Source organism: Notolepis coatsorum, assembly GCF_963971535.1.
Source record: "Notolepis coatsorum genome assembly, chromosome: 12".
Classification (NCBI taxonomy): Eukaryota; Metazoa; Chordata; class Actinopteri; order Aulopiformes; family Paralepididae; genus Notolepis; species Notolepis coatsorum.
This window is the reverse complement of record NC_140176.1, coordinates 30,331,316-30,346,285: the sequence shown is the minus strand read 5'-3', so window position 1 is coordinate 30,346,285 and position 14,970 is coordinate 30,331,316. Positions and strand designations below refer to the sequence as shown.

Genomic DNA, 14,970 nt, shown 5'->3' with positions numbered 1-14,970 from the left:
GCGTCTTTGCTTGAAGCCGGTCGCGTTCACCCTGAAGTCGGTCTCTTTCGGTGGAGGCTGTCAGTGTGGCGATCAAGGCTTGCGCCAGTATCTTGTCCGCCTCGCTGGGGGATGACACTGACGGAGGTGATCTGGTTCTGACAGGGCTTGTTGGAGATCTGTTCTCCTGATCAGCAGACAAAGCAATAGTTGTAATCCAATATGCTCGATAGCATTGACGACAGCTAGCCAGCCCCTTCCAAGAGGCGGGCCCGAGTGGTGATCCTCACAGGGGTAAATCCCAAACGACAGTGGAATCAACGGTGCTCTTCTCCAGTGGTCACGGTCCCAAAGCAATATAATCCAACCAGAAATGGTTCTGCAATCGCCGGTGTAGATTCTCCTGTGTACATATCCAACGGTTCTCGCCTAGGACTCCTCGGGTGTGGGCACGGATTTAGGCCGCACAGCCTGGATAAGTGCACTAGCTAAATACACGACGAACCGATGGTAATGCTGGTCACTGAAGAACTGTAGCCGCACGATACACTATAAATGATCGACTATTACTTCACATTAGATTAAGTCGAACTCAACGTTACTGCGTTAAACTCTGACACTTTAGCATTCTATTCGCACGCGGTTCTCAATGCTCTATTTAGATGCAAGGTTGCTCACTTCACTGCACGTTGACTCGTGGTGAAGGCATTAAGGTTTTGGTAAGACTACTGCTGTTTACACCTGCGCCGTATTTATACGTAAGGTGAATATCTAGTGCCAACCTCAGTTCTTGTCTCGTATTACTACGCAGACTCTGGGCATGTACCGACATGCCCGGAGTTGCCTTTGAACTTGCCGTTGGGGGCTTGGTCGTTGGCGCCTGGGGTCGCTGTCCAATAGGAGAGCGAATATTACTCTGGTTTGTACGCAGGTAAAGGGATATTCCGTGTATATATACAAACAATATACAAGGTATATCAAAACAATAAATATATATATTCAGTTTAATCTGACCCTTTGCAACAAATAGGGATTCAATGTTTTGAACTCCTGGGCCCAGGATATACACGGGGGCATGATAGTCAGTCAGACAGACGGGGTGATAGCAGGAGCAGTTGTCGTCAGCCGGGCGTAGGTCAGAGCAGTACTTTGTGAGCCAGGCCAGTGTCTCCAGGTCTTAGCTGGCAGGTCAGTGTCTCCAGGTCTTAACCAGCAGGCCAGCGTCTCCAGGTCTTCACCGTGCAGGCTAGGAGAGAGGATGAGAATACAGATTAGGACAAGGTTGATGAACAAGAGATCCAAGCGAACCACTAAGAAACAGAGTAGTGAACAAGAGCATAGTAACGTGACTAACGTGGTACGAGAGTTTCCGATCTGACAGCTTCTCCACGTGTGGGGTGGGTGATGCACTCTGCCTCCAGACGGCAGATCAGCTGCCCCGTGATACACCACCTGTAACTAGTTAAAGATAATGAGAGCAGTAGAATGGGGGAGATAAAACAGAGAGGGGAAGGAGCACTGACCTAGCAGAACCATGACAAGAGCGGTCATCTGACAATCAGAAGGTTAGAGTTAGACAGTGTCTCAGGAGGTAGAGCGGTTGTCTGGTAATCAGAAGGTTAGGGTTAGCAGTGTCTCAGGAGGTAGAGCGGTCAGTCGTCTGGTAATCAGAAGGTTAGGGTTAGACAGTGTCTCAGGAGGTAGAGCGGTCGTCTGGTAATCAGAAGGTTAGACAGTGGCTCAGGAGGTAGAGCGGTCGTCTGGTAATCAGCGTCTCACCATAAACACAATGGGTCTCATTCACCAACAGACTTGAGACAAAAGTCAAGAACAAATTTCGGGACGATTTTGGGATTCACGAAAACGGTCGCTTCTCAGGGATTCGCTATTAGCTAAGAGCAGGATTTAGGAGCGCTGAAGAGCAGTCGTAAATCGGACAGACTGGTGTGTGCCGTGTTCTTAAGGGCTTTATTTGGGAGGAATCATGGTGATTGTTCACATCGACTCTACAGACATCCTTGGAATTAAATAATCATAATAATAAACCGTAGTGGAGTACAGGGGAGCGTTCTCCTAACTCCCGGGCCGAAGTGCCGGTCATGTAACGTACTTGTTATAACTAGCCGGACTTCGGGGTAATTCCCTCTGTAAAGGTGGTGACAGTAAACACTCAGTTCTCTCAAGGACTGGGCATTAATTTCCGTTTGCAGCTCTCTATTCTTAATGTTATTGACGTTACACGCAAATTAAGTGCTGCCTCTCTCTACCGTTCCCGCTACACTCGGGACTACATTAACGTTTCCCTACTCTCACTTTGTTAACGTTATTATAGCTATTATGATCTGTAATGTCAACTGGATAACGTTAGCTTTGTTTGCAAACGTTAGTTAACGTTCGCTATCTATAACGTTACCTATAGGCTATATATATATATATATATATATAATATATATATATATATATACTATAACGTTTAAGTTCAAGTTTCTTTAATAGTTGTCATACAGAAGTACAGAATACTTTTATACAAAATGCTTCTTTCTGTTTCGCTCCAGAGACTGTGCTAGACAAAAGATAAGTATGAAATAAAATAAAATAGTATAGCATGTAAAAATAGAAGTAAAAAAAGAAGTCGCGTACGTAGACAGGGTTCAGTATATACATATACATATGTACATATGTACAATGTTCGATGCAGAATAGAAGTAACTGAGTTACCATACAATATACAATATACTATGCAATATACTAATATACAATACTATATAGTGCAAAGCAGAAATGGGATGAGGTACAATTTAGGTACAATTTACAGTAAGGTGTACTGAGGTATGGGTTGTAGTGCAAATCCTTTACCAATAAATATAAAGTGTGTTTAGGTGTTCTAAAGTGTGGAGAGTGGGTGCTGCAGTGTGTTGTTTGTTTAAAGTGAGTGTGTGCGTGTGGATGTGTGTGTTGTGACTTGTGAGTGCATTTGATGGTTGTTGCATAGTGTTATTGTTCGTTGAGCAACCTGATGGCCTGGGGATAGAAGCTTCTTCTGAGTCTTTCTGTGCTTGCCACGTTAATGTAGTCCCGAGTGTAGCGGGGACGGTAGAGAGAGGCAGCACTTAGTTTCCCCCAATGATGAACAATGATGACACAAGTTGTGATATTTAACTAGCTATGTACAGTATGTGCATTCAAATTCACTAACGTTAAAATAGTGTTATAATAACGTTAAATGTTCACTCAAATAACGTTAGTTTTAAGTTGGAGAAGGGCATATATCCCACAACGCATCACTCTTAAAGGAGCAAAGCAGGCAACACCCTAATCTACTTTTATCACATTTCAGACAAATGGATAGATTATCAAACATGTTTAAAATAGTTTCGGGACTCCTACGACCTTAGAATTTCTTTCTAATCACAATCGCGGGTAAAACTTGCATGTCTTAATAATAAAAAAAATTAGGGCTATCAGTTTATCGCGTTAATTAGATTAATTAATTACACAGCAAATTATCGTGTTATGAAAATTAATTAAAAATTAAAAATATATAATCACAATTAATTTTTATTTATTTTTTGATCCACTTTTTCTCCCATTTTCTATTTTTCTCCCATCCCAATTTTCGTATCGTCCAATTCAACCCTCCCCTATCTCGAACGCTGTTTCATGCCTCCCACAAGCCGGCTGCAATGTGGACGTGTAAGCCATACATAGCACGAGTCCCCTCCGATACTCGAGGTAGCAGCCGTCGCATCTTTTCACCTGCGCAGCGCGATCTTTCAGCGTCAGGGTTCTGCGCTTTTGGAGGGACGCCGCCCCCATTGCTTCTTGATTCTACTGTGCAGGCGCACCAACCGACCTGTAGGAGTCGCTGTCCACAACGTCCGATCCCCACCCATCAGTTTTCCCTCCCCCTAATACTGCCAATTGTATTAGTACGGACGACCAGCCAAACTGAAAACAATGTGGAGAGCTGGGCTCGAACCCAGCGTCTCCAGCATTGGTGGTGAGTGCCTTGCCCACTGCACCACCTAGCCGCCATTACAATTTTATTTTATTATTATTATTTTTTTTATCATTCATTCAATAAGAAGAACGTAGAATACACATTTACAGACTTTTTTTAATATGGGCCATTTGCATGTTCTTGGTATCTGATTCTAGGGGCATCTATGGATCTCAGGGAATGTATTCCCAGTGTCATAAATACTGTCTGTTACTAGGCTTGAGTAAATTGTAATGAACCAATTGAGAATATCAATAATCTTTTTTTTTATCTTTGACTGTGAATAACACCATGCTAAAATTTACCAGACCTGAAAAATCTAAGCAAATGAATAAATGGAAGATGATTAAACGGAAGGTTTTGTAGATACAGTACTGAATTCTGCCATCCGGACACATGCAATTTGAAATATGATTATAGAATATAGAATATCAGGCCTAAAATGGTTATGCGATAAAAATCCGATTAATTAGATTAATTAATTACAAATCCTGTAATTAATTAGATTAATTTGTTTAATTGCCTTACAGCACTAAAAAAAATATATACAGGTATATAAAAAAATCTAAAAAAAAAAAAAAAAAAATTATATATATATTTTTTTAATAGAAGTGCGGTACCACCGCATCCCGCAGTGATTAGCCACACACACAACCACGGTGAGAAAATGTCATACCGCGACAGCCCTTGCACGGATATAGGATGAATAATTAAACATGAATTTGACTTACTTGATTTTGTCACTATTAGATAGAGTTTACAATTTCTCTCAAGAACTAAACACATTACTTCAGTAATACTCAAACAAGGGTGTCAGAGAATAAGCGTGGCACCGCTGGTGTACTGTATGCAGCGCATAGAGTATCTGCGATCTCCTAATAAAACAAGTCATTAGAATAATAAAAGCCTACTGTTGCCGGAACGATTCATTGCACGTATAGTAAGCGTGCTTGTGTGTGTGTGTACGCTGAGGGCACTGGGTCATGCGGCTGAAGCGCTGTCCCCTGTCCACCAGTGGTGCCCCTCAGCCGCACGACCAAGTGCCCGGGCCGTGGCAACACGGTCTAGGCAATGCTGGACAGCCAGGAGAGAGTCGCCAACAGCCTGGAGAGGTTCGCTAACAGCCAGGAGAGGACCGCGGTGGTGATGGAAGCGCTTGCGGCCACCAGCCTCAGCGCGCACACACTATACGTGCAATGAATTGTTCCAGCAACAGTAGGTTTATATTATTCTAATGACTTGTTTTATTAGGAGATCGCAGATACTCTATGCAGTAGACATCATGTCACGCTAAGACGTGTACTGTACTGTAGTCGAACTACAGTAGGACTACTATAGGGCAGCGCTTACAGTATTTGCGATCTCCTAATAAAACAAGTCATTATGCACATAGACTATACAGTGCACGTGTGTGTGCGCGCTGAGGCAGGTGGCCAGGAGCATACAAGACGGTATAAATATGGAATATTAACTCATTCAGAGCCATGCCCCTTTGACCATATTAGGGCTAGCATGCCAGTTAAGAAGTCAATGGGAGGACGGGGAAATTTGCGAACGCCTAAACTATATCTTAAATGATGGCTATGGGTCTAAAACACCCCTCGCTTATCAATGACTTGCTTGCAGTCAACATGTACGAAACGGATTGTTTTTTCATTGGTACATTTCTGTTTTATACCGTTTTGAATACGAGTATAGTTTTGGAGATCCAGAGAATTTCCAGAGAAATTCCGTGATAATAGCCCTTTACTGGAATACACAAAACACGTTGTAATTTTTCGGCTGATTTATGATCGTTTTCAAATAAACGCTAGATTATCGATAGTATATGTGTACTTATGCATGCTAGAGAAGCGGGCTGAAAAATCGATTATCCATGCCGTGGATACGGCTAACGTTACGCACACACACACACACACGCTGCGATGGCGGAGAAAAAACATCTGATTAACCCAAGACTAAGAGTCTTTACCTCACATCAGATATTCTGCAAAAAGATTAATCCAATTCCTGATTGCCATTCCAAATATTGATTGCGTTTATTTATCCAACGTTATAGCACCAAAACACATAATCGAAAGCTGCTCCGAGCCTCCCCAGTGAATGTGGTAACAGATACTGCTTGCCCGAGATGAGAAACCCCGGGAGAGGAGTTTTTTTCGGATGCACAGTCCCACCCAATCCAATCCAATGATGTGCAATACCATCCGGGAGACGATAGGCGGCGGTATTTGCCCTCTTCGAGCTCAGACCCATTCCCAATGATAACGTCAGGCTGGATGGATGAAAAATTTATGGATATGGCTAATAAAAGAAATAACGATTAAAACCTGAGTTTTCTCGGGTCTTGGCACTCAACACATGGCGAGTTAACCCGACTAATCTCGTGGTTGGCACTGAATGGGTTAATAGTCTATTCCACTATAGCTATAGTGTGCTGTATGATGACAATACATTTGAATCTAATCAAATTTTGATCCCTCGCAAAGCGCTTCCGCGCTACATGCAATGCTGACCCTTGTTTTGCACACAGCCCTCACATTATAATAAGATGGAGGGGCGTGTCTGTATGCAAATCGGGTACGTTCATTCAGGGGTCCGCAGCTGCGATCATTTGGCAAATTAAGACAACCTCTCCACGCGTTGATGAATCCGGGGGTAACTGTTGTACGCTTTCTCTTACGAACTTCCAAGGAGGTTGTCATAAGAGAAAACTTAAGACAATGTTGGTGAATGAGGTCCAATGTCACTACAACCAGATCTCTACCACACTGCCGTGTTCAGCCGCTACACATAGCCAAACTGTTACATACTGGTAGGTTAGAAATGCACCAAAACATGGGCGGCTGGGTGGCGCAGCGGAGATTGCGCTCGTCACCACTGCAAGAGACTCCGGTCTCGAATCCGGGTGTCAGCGTTGCCTCCGGCTTGGGCCGGCCGTCATACTGGCTCAATTGGCAGAGCCAGCGGGTGGAAGTCAATGGGTGGGGATTTGGACGTTGTGGACAGCGACTCCTACAGGTCGGTTGGGGGACACCTGCACAGCAGAGACAGGAAGTAGCGGGGGTAGTGTGAGCCTCCCATGCATTACACCTCGCCACTGAGAGTCCGCGCTGGCAGGTGAAAAGATGTGACAGGCTGCCTCCTTGTGTACCGGAGGGACACATGATGCAAGGCTTCTATCCTCACTACAACCGACCAGTGGGGGGCATTATCGAGCAACGTTCAAGACAGGGGAGGGGAGAATTGGAAACACGAAATTGGGATGGGAGAAAAATAGAAAATAAGGAGAAAAAGTGGATAAAAAAAAGAAATGCACCAAAACATGAAATCTACAGTATCCTATTTTTTGAATGTTTTAATCTACAGTATCCTATTTTTTAAATGATTGAATCTACAGTGTAATTTACATGGTTGTAGTGCCATATGTTATATTTTATGCATTTGTTTGGATTTATGTATTTATGATGAATTCTGCCTGTAATACATTGTGCCTGCCAGCCTGCCAAATTGAGTTTGTGGCATCAGTTCCCGTTGCTCACCAGTAGGTGACATACGTAGCTACTTAATGGGTAACAGGACTGATGACAGGCAGGTGTGTTTGGTTACCGGTAGAGCCAAACAGTTTTTGACCGTCAAGTCGTCAAGTCGTCAAGTTGTCACGTCGACACGGCACGTTGTTTGTTATCGTTTTGTTTGTAGGGTAAAGTGTTTGTTTGTTCTTTTGAAAGGTATCGTTGGCAATTGCTTTGTATCACGTTTGTGTGGTAAATAAACCCATTTGGGGTATTAGTGGAACGAACCTTGTGGACATTCATTCCTTTCACCAGACGGTTACAACAGCGGCCACAGACGCGTCAATTATAGGTTTTTAGCCGGTAGCAGCCTCCTCAAGGGCTTATAGTTTTATTGTTTTGTTAAGTCAAGTTTGGCCCTTATATATAGTATCTCTGTCCTCCTGCCTCTCTGTCCTCCTGCCTCGGTCCTCCTGCCTCTCTGTCCTCCTGCCTCGGTCCTCCTGCCTCTCTGTCCTCCTGCCTCTGTGTCCTCCTGCCTCTGTCCTCCTCCCTCTGTTATCCTGCCTCTCTGTCCTCCTGCCTCTCTGTCCTCCCTCTGTCCTCTTCCCTCTCTGTCCTCCTGCCTCTCTGTCCTCCTACCTCTCTGTCCTCCTGCCTCTCTGTCCTCCTACCTCTCTCTCCTCCTCCCTCTCTCTCCTCTCTCTGTCCTCCTCTCTGTCCTCCCTCTGTCCTCCTCCCTCTCTGTCCTCCTCCTCTCTCTCCTCCTCCCTCTCTCTCCTCCTCTCTCCCTGTCCTCCTGCCTCTCTGTCCTCCCTCTCTCTCCTCCTCCCTCTCTCTCTTCCTCTCTCTCTGTCCTCCTACCTCTCTCTCCTCCTCTCTCTCTCTCCTCCTCTATCTCTGCTCCGGTAAATAACAAAACTGTGATAGTTAGAAAAACATGTTTCAGGTTCAGTAAAATAGATATAGAATATACCTTACCTTAGCCAGAAGGTATTCCAAAAAGAATAATTCCAAGTGATCGCATCGCCATCGCAATTACCAGTGTATATATCTATACACGTTTCGATGGTAAATACGCTTTGGCAACGGAATTTCGAGGCAATCGATGTGAATCTCTGTTCAAGCAGGAGGAGGAGACTGTACCAAAAAAAAGAAAGAAGGAAAACGTGTATCCACACCAATGCAATTCCAGTTCAGACACAGACGATACTGCCACCATTGGCATTGCAATTCCAACGTATACAAACGAGCCAGAGACGGCTAGAATGATCCGGATGATGATTTAGAATGGGGATCAGAGGAAAAAGATCAAAGGACCAAAACCAGACTATACTCGTGATTGGCGCTCAACCGCTGGCGATATAACCCAATTATACTCGTGATTGCCGCTGAATCTGTTAAAGTTTTTGTACCTCATTGTCTGCATTTTTACTCACTGTACCGTGACGAGCCTGGTGGGGTTCAGACTCGCCACTGTTCAAATACAAACAAATTCGAATGTCCACACAAGAGCAATATCAATCAATAAGAATATTTATTGAATAAGGGCAGAATTGGGCGGCTAAGTGGCGCAGTGAGCAAGGCGCTCGCCACTAACGCAGGAGATGCTGGGTTCGAGCCCAGCTCTCGGCGTTGCTTCCGGCTTGGCTGGTCGTTCATACTAATACAATTGGCATTAATTAACGGGTGGAAAGCCGGTGGGTGGGGATCGGACATTGTGGACAGCGACTCCTACAGGTCGGTTGGTGCGCCTGTACAGCAGAATCAGGAAGTATCGGGGGCAGCGTGAGCCTCCCACGTGTTACTCCTCGCCACTGAGAGATTGCGCTGTACAGGTGAAAAGATGCGACGGCTGCCTCCTCGTGTACCGGAGGGGACACGTGATGCAAGGCTTCGTCCACATTGCCGCCGACCAGTTGGAGGCATGGTCTAGCAACGTTCGAGACAGGGGAGGGAAGAATTGGATAATACGAAAAATTGGGATGGGAGAAAAATAGAAAAATGGGGAGAAAAAAGTAGAAAAAAAATAAAAAGAATAAGGGCAGAATTCAGTTCGATAGGCAAGAGAATGGTCGTAATACAGTCCGATGGTCAAAAACACAAAACAGGCTCTCGTACACAAAAATGGAATGTTCAATACTCAGGGTAGTCGTCCGGTCCAGGGTCCACAAGGGGGTTTCTCAGCCAGTCCAGGGTCCAGTACACAATGAACACCTTCTCGCCTTCACCTCTCCTCTCACTACCTCTCCTTACACAACTCCGAATATCTCAATCTCTCTCTATATGTCACAACTCCAACCTCACCTCCACTCACTTACTTCTGACTAACCTAGTGTCTTTGTAGTGTGTGTGTCTGGGGTGTGTGCACGTGAGATGTGGGTGAACTAATGATGCACGGTGGGTTCTATCAGTACTAATCAGCTACCTAATTGTTTCTACTCCTTCTGTGGCAATAATATCTCCCGTCCTTCACATATCCATGAGAGGGGGGGGGGGATATCTGCTAGATTATATTCTAGATTGTATTTAGGTTGTACTTTAGCTTGTATATTGTATGGTGTTATTCCTCTTTTACTACTTTTTTACTGTATGAAGCACATTCTCAGGGGCTCATACAGAACCAAGCATTTCACTGTAGAGTACATGTACGTTATATGTGACAACTAAAAATAAACTTGAATTTGATCATTTTGACACAGCAGATCATTTTTTACACAACAGATCATTTTGACCAGCTCACTGACACAACAGATCATTTCGACCAGCTCACTGACACAACATATCATTTGACACAGCAGATCATTTTTGACACAACAGATAATTTTGACATAACCGATCATTTTGACACAAACCATCATTTTGACACAAACGATCATTTTGACACAACATATAATTTTGACCAGCTCACTGATACCACAGATCATTTTGACCAGCTCACTGACACAACATACTGTATCATTTTGACACCACAGATCACTTTGACCAGCTCACTGACACCACAGATCACTTTGACCAGCTCACTGACACCACAGATCACTTTGACCAGCTCACTGACACCACAGATCACTTTGACCAGCTCACTGACACCACAGATCCCACATCAGTCATAGGGTCATGGATGAGAATTATGACCAAAACTCATCACAATCGTTTTTTCTTGTTTTCATGACAAAATTGTATTTGACCGTGCTGTGGTTTTCCAGTGCAAGTTAAACAATAACATGATGAAGTAATGTTATTGTAAGTCAACATGCCACTTCAGTACCTCTATCCAATGAATGCTGCTGCAATGACCAGCTCAGTGTCAGACTGGTTGTACTGGGCAGCTCCTAGTGGTCAACAGTGTCAGACTGTGGTTGTACTGGGCAGCTCCTAGTGGTCAACAGTGTCAGACTGTGGTTGTACTGGGCAGCTCCTAGTGGTCAACAGTGTCAGACTGTGCTTGTACTGGGCAGCTCCTAGTGGTCAACAGTGTCAGACTGTGGTTGTACTGGGCAGCTCCTAGTGGTCAACACTCAACAGTGTCAGATTGTGGTTGTACTGGGCAGCTCTTAGTGGTCAACACTCAACAGTGTCAGATTGTGGTTGTACTGGGCAGCTCCTAGTGGTCAACACTCAACAGTGTCAGATTGTGGTTGTACTGGGCAGCTCCTAGTGGTCAACACTCAACAGTGTCAGATTGTGGTTGTACTGGGCAGCTCCCAGTGGCCAAAAGTTTTGGTGATGTTTTTTGGTGAAGTGCCCCTTTAAGGTAACGTTAGCTAATTACAATTCCTCAGGCTGAAGGGAGGTTGACCTGCCCAGGTCACTACATCAAACACACCAACGGTGCTCTGTGTCCATTCAGCTCCATGAACCAAGAACCACATTCCTCATTCAGGTTGGAATCATTTTCTGCAACGTAGTTTGAATGTTCCACCTCCCTACCTCCCTCCACCTTCCTTCCTCCCTCCCCCCTCCACCTTCCTTCCTCCCTCCCCCCTCCACCTCCCTCCCTCCCCCTCTCTACCCCATGTGTGTGTGTGCACTTGTTACATGTAGCATCTGTGCTCTGTCTGCTCTGTCTGCGCTCTGTCTGCTCTGTCTGCTCTGTCTGCTCTGTCTGTTCTGTCTGCTCTGTCTGCTCTGTCTCTGCTCTGTCTGTTCTGTCTGCTCTGTCTCTGCTCTGTCTGCTCTGTCTGCTCTGTCTGTTCTGTCTGCTCTGTCTGCTCTGTCTCTGCTCTGTCTGTTCTGTCTGCTCTGTCTCTGCTCTGTCTGCTCTGTCTGCTCTGTCTCTGCTCTGTCTGTTCTGTCTCTTCTCTGTCTGCTCTGTCTGCTCTGTCTGTGCTCTGTCTGCTCTGTCTGTTCTGTCTGCTCTGTCTGTGCTCTGTCTGTTCTGTCTGTGCTCTGTCTGTTCTGTCTGTGCTCTGTCTGCTCTGTCTGCTCTGTCTGTGCTCTGTCTGCTCTGTCTGCTCTGTCTGCTCTGTCTGTGCTCTGTCTGTTCTGTCTGTGCTCTGTCTGTTCTGTCTGTGCTCTGTCTGCTCTGTCTGTGCTCTGTCTGCTCTGTCTCTGCTCTGTCTGCTCTGTCTGCTCTGTCTCTGCTCTGTCTGCTCTGTCTGCTCTGTCTGTGCTCTGTCTGCTCCGTCTGTGCTCTGTCTGCTCTGTCTGCTCTGTCTGCTCTGTCTCTGCTCTGTCTGCTCTGTCTGCTCTGTCTCTGCTCTGTCTGTGCTCTGTCTGTGCTCTGTCTGCTCTGTCTGCTCTGTCTGCTCTGTCTCTGCTCTGTCTGCTCCGTCCGCTCTGTCTCTGCTCTGTCTGCTCTGTCTGCTCTGTCTGCTCTGTGCTCTGTCTGCTCTGTCTCTGCTCCGTCTGCTCTGTCTGTGCTCTGTCTGCTCTGTCTGCTCTGTCTCTGCTCTGTCTGCTCTGTCTGCTCTGTCTCTGCTCTGTCTGCTCTGTCTGCTCTGTCTGTGCTCTGTCTGTTCTGTCTGCTCTGTCTGCTCTGTCTGTGCTCTGTCTGACATGCTTGCTCACTCACAGGGCATGAAATTAGAGCCCGCCACCCGCCAATGGCGGGCCGATTTTAAGTTTGGCGAGTGAGACTGAGAGGTCTGTCCGCCATGTGGCGGGCAACCAAATAGTCATGTAAAATTATTAAAACTGCTGTGTGTTTTGGTCTTACGACAGGCCTAATTTGTGGCTTGTTTACCGATGTCACATCCACTACTCTTCTGTCCTGACTGCCCGTGGTGCCTGCTTGCACTGTAGGGAGCTAACGTTAGCTTAATAACTTTAAATGGGTTACAAATAATGTGGAACTATGGAAAGAGTAAGCCGACCGCTAAAAAGAAAACCCACCGCGGCAGCGAGAGCGGGACCACCTAACAAAAGAACGTTTCGCATAGCTTTTCCTATAATTTCATTATAGACACAGACAGACCACAGACCATGAGCTGACTAAGCTAAGCTAATTAGCGTTAGCTGCTAACCCTGGAAACGCTCAAAGCACCGTCAGTGAGTCCACAAAACCAGTTCCATTAGTGAGGAAAGGGGTTATATTAACGAGGCTTGACAACAGGGGTTCAAAGATAACTTCACATTTATTGGCTATTGGTTTCTTTATATCGCTTCATGCATCGGGCATCCAGGTTCCGTGTTGACATCCTGACAGTCTAGTAGTGTGTGTGACATCATCAACTGTCTACGGCAACTCAGACGGGGGGGTCTCGCTCGCTCTCTCTCTTGCTCTCTCTCTCTCTCGCTCTCTCTCTCTCGCTCTCTCTCTCTCGCTCTCTCTCTCTCTCTCTACGTTCAATATGATTTAAATTAAAGCCAAACGTTACACTATAAATACTAACTGGATAGTATTCATTTCATTATCTGAAATATTCTAAAATCATTAAGTCTGCTATAAGCCATTATCCCTTTGTGTGTGATTATTATTTTCTCAAAGTCAAAAAGAAAAACAGAAACAACACGTTTGTCATCGGTAGTAAATCAATGAGATTGTGGACTCTGATGAGGACATGATTGAGGAGGTTTAAGTTAGGTTTATAAAACCTTCACATTTTATTATGTTCTGTTAAATCCTGCAAAGAGGGTAGAGTGAGGAGTCTGATGATGTTTAACAGTAGGGTACAATTTAAGCTTAACACTTTCGCGGCCACTGGGGCCCGTCTAATATAATGGTTGAGGACCAGCTTCTTTTTTTTTTTTTTTTATTGGTCTTTTTCCCCCTCCATTTTTCCTCCGATTTTCTCCCATCCCAATGTTAGTCGTATGCCAATTCCCAGTCCCTTCCTGGTCGCTGCGCACTTACCCCCCACAGTCAGATCATCTGGGAGAGTGGAGGCTACCACGTGCTTCCTCCGACACACGTCCAGCCAATCACCGCTTCTTTTCACCTGGCAGCGCGGATTCTCATTGAGAGGGCGTAGCGTGTGGGAGGACCACACTATCCCCCTCACGTCCAATCCGCGCTTAGCAGGCGCCCCGACCGAACTGTAGGAGTCGCTGTTTACAACGACCCGGACCCACCCCGCCAGCTTCTCCCACCCTCTGATACAGCCAATTGTATCAGTGCAGACGGCCAGCCAAGCTGGTGACAACCCCGGAGCTGTGAGCTGGATTCGAACAGGCAAATCCAGCTCAGCTCCGGGGCTGGTGACGAACGCAATCTCCGCTCGGCCACCTAACCGCCCTGAGGACCAGCTTTTGTAAACAAACGTGTGGCTTTTTGTACAGCTAAATCTATACTTTATAGTATTGCTATCTGTCCATTCTCATTGTCAATTGAGTGCACAAATCGTCTCCTCAAAATGGCTTAAAGAAAAAAAAATGCATCAATAGGTTCTCATTTTATAGCGCCGTGAATATAAGCTTTATAGCTTTATAGGGCTAGTATATTTTCTGGAAGGCTTGTTATAGAGCTAATAGCTGCTAACGTTATAGCCAATGGCATTTCCATTTTACAGATGCTACAGAAATAACTCAAACTGCATATGATCCGGACGATCCCAAAGCATGTATGCATGAAAGGGGGGGGGGGGGGCGGGGGACGTCGTTTATTATTATTGATTACCAATAACCGTGTTCGTCTAAGTAGCCACATACGCTGGTCGGCTGGTTGAGTATCATAGCAAGCTCTGATCGGGCTGTAATTTACGTGAAAGAGCCGGTGGGATCCCCCCGAGCATTTCCCCATTATCGATCGCCATCTGGTAGATCGATATGTCCATTGGCTGATGATAAATCCACTTATTGCATGGTGAAATCTGCGATTCGAAACGTAATCCAAGCTACAGGCTGCAGATCCAGAATCCTGCCAGTGCTAACTGAAAACTCCATTGAAAGAAAACAAAGAGACTGATCCGTTCGCCCACAGGGCACATTGCAGTAGCGCGATAGCGCCCATAAGAGGATATGACCGGTATTGCACATTGTCGAATTCATAGAGTAGGAAAGATCTGCAGTGCTGCTCGGTGACCTTGAACAGGTTAT

The 14,970-nt window shown here is 45.5% G+C and overlaps 1 protein-coding gene across 4 annotated transcripts in view; it reads left to right on the top strand.

The window, feature by feature from the left end:
- Positions 1–14,970, top strand: part of vwa2 (von Willebrand factor A domain containing 2) — a 120,375-nt gene that overhangs the window by 9,979 nt on the left and 95,426 nt on the right. For 2 of the 4 annotated variants that reach the window (XM_084326418.1, XM_084326417.1), the window contains exon 2: positions 11,277–11,377. The exons of the other annotated variants lie outside the window; for them this stretch is intronic. In XM_084326418.1, the coding sequence (XP_084182544.1) occupies positions 11,349–11,377 (29 nt within the window). In that variant the 5' untranslated portion in view covers positions 11,277–11,348. The remainder of the gene's footprint in view (positions 1–11,276; positions 11,378–14,970) is intronic. 4 annotated transcript variants of the gene reach the window in all.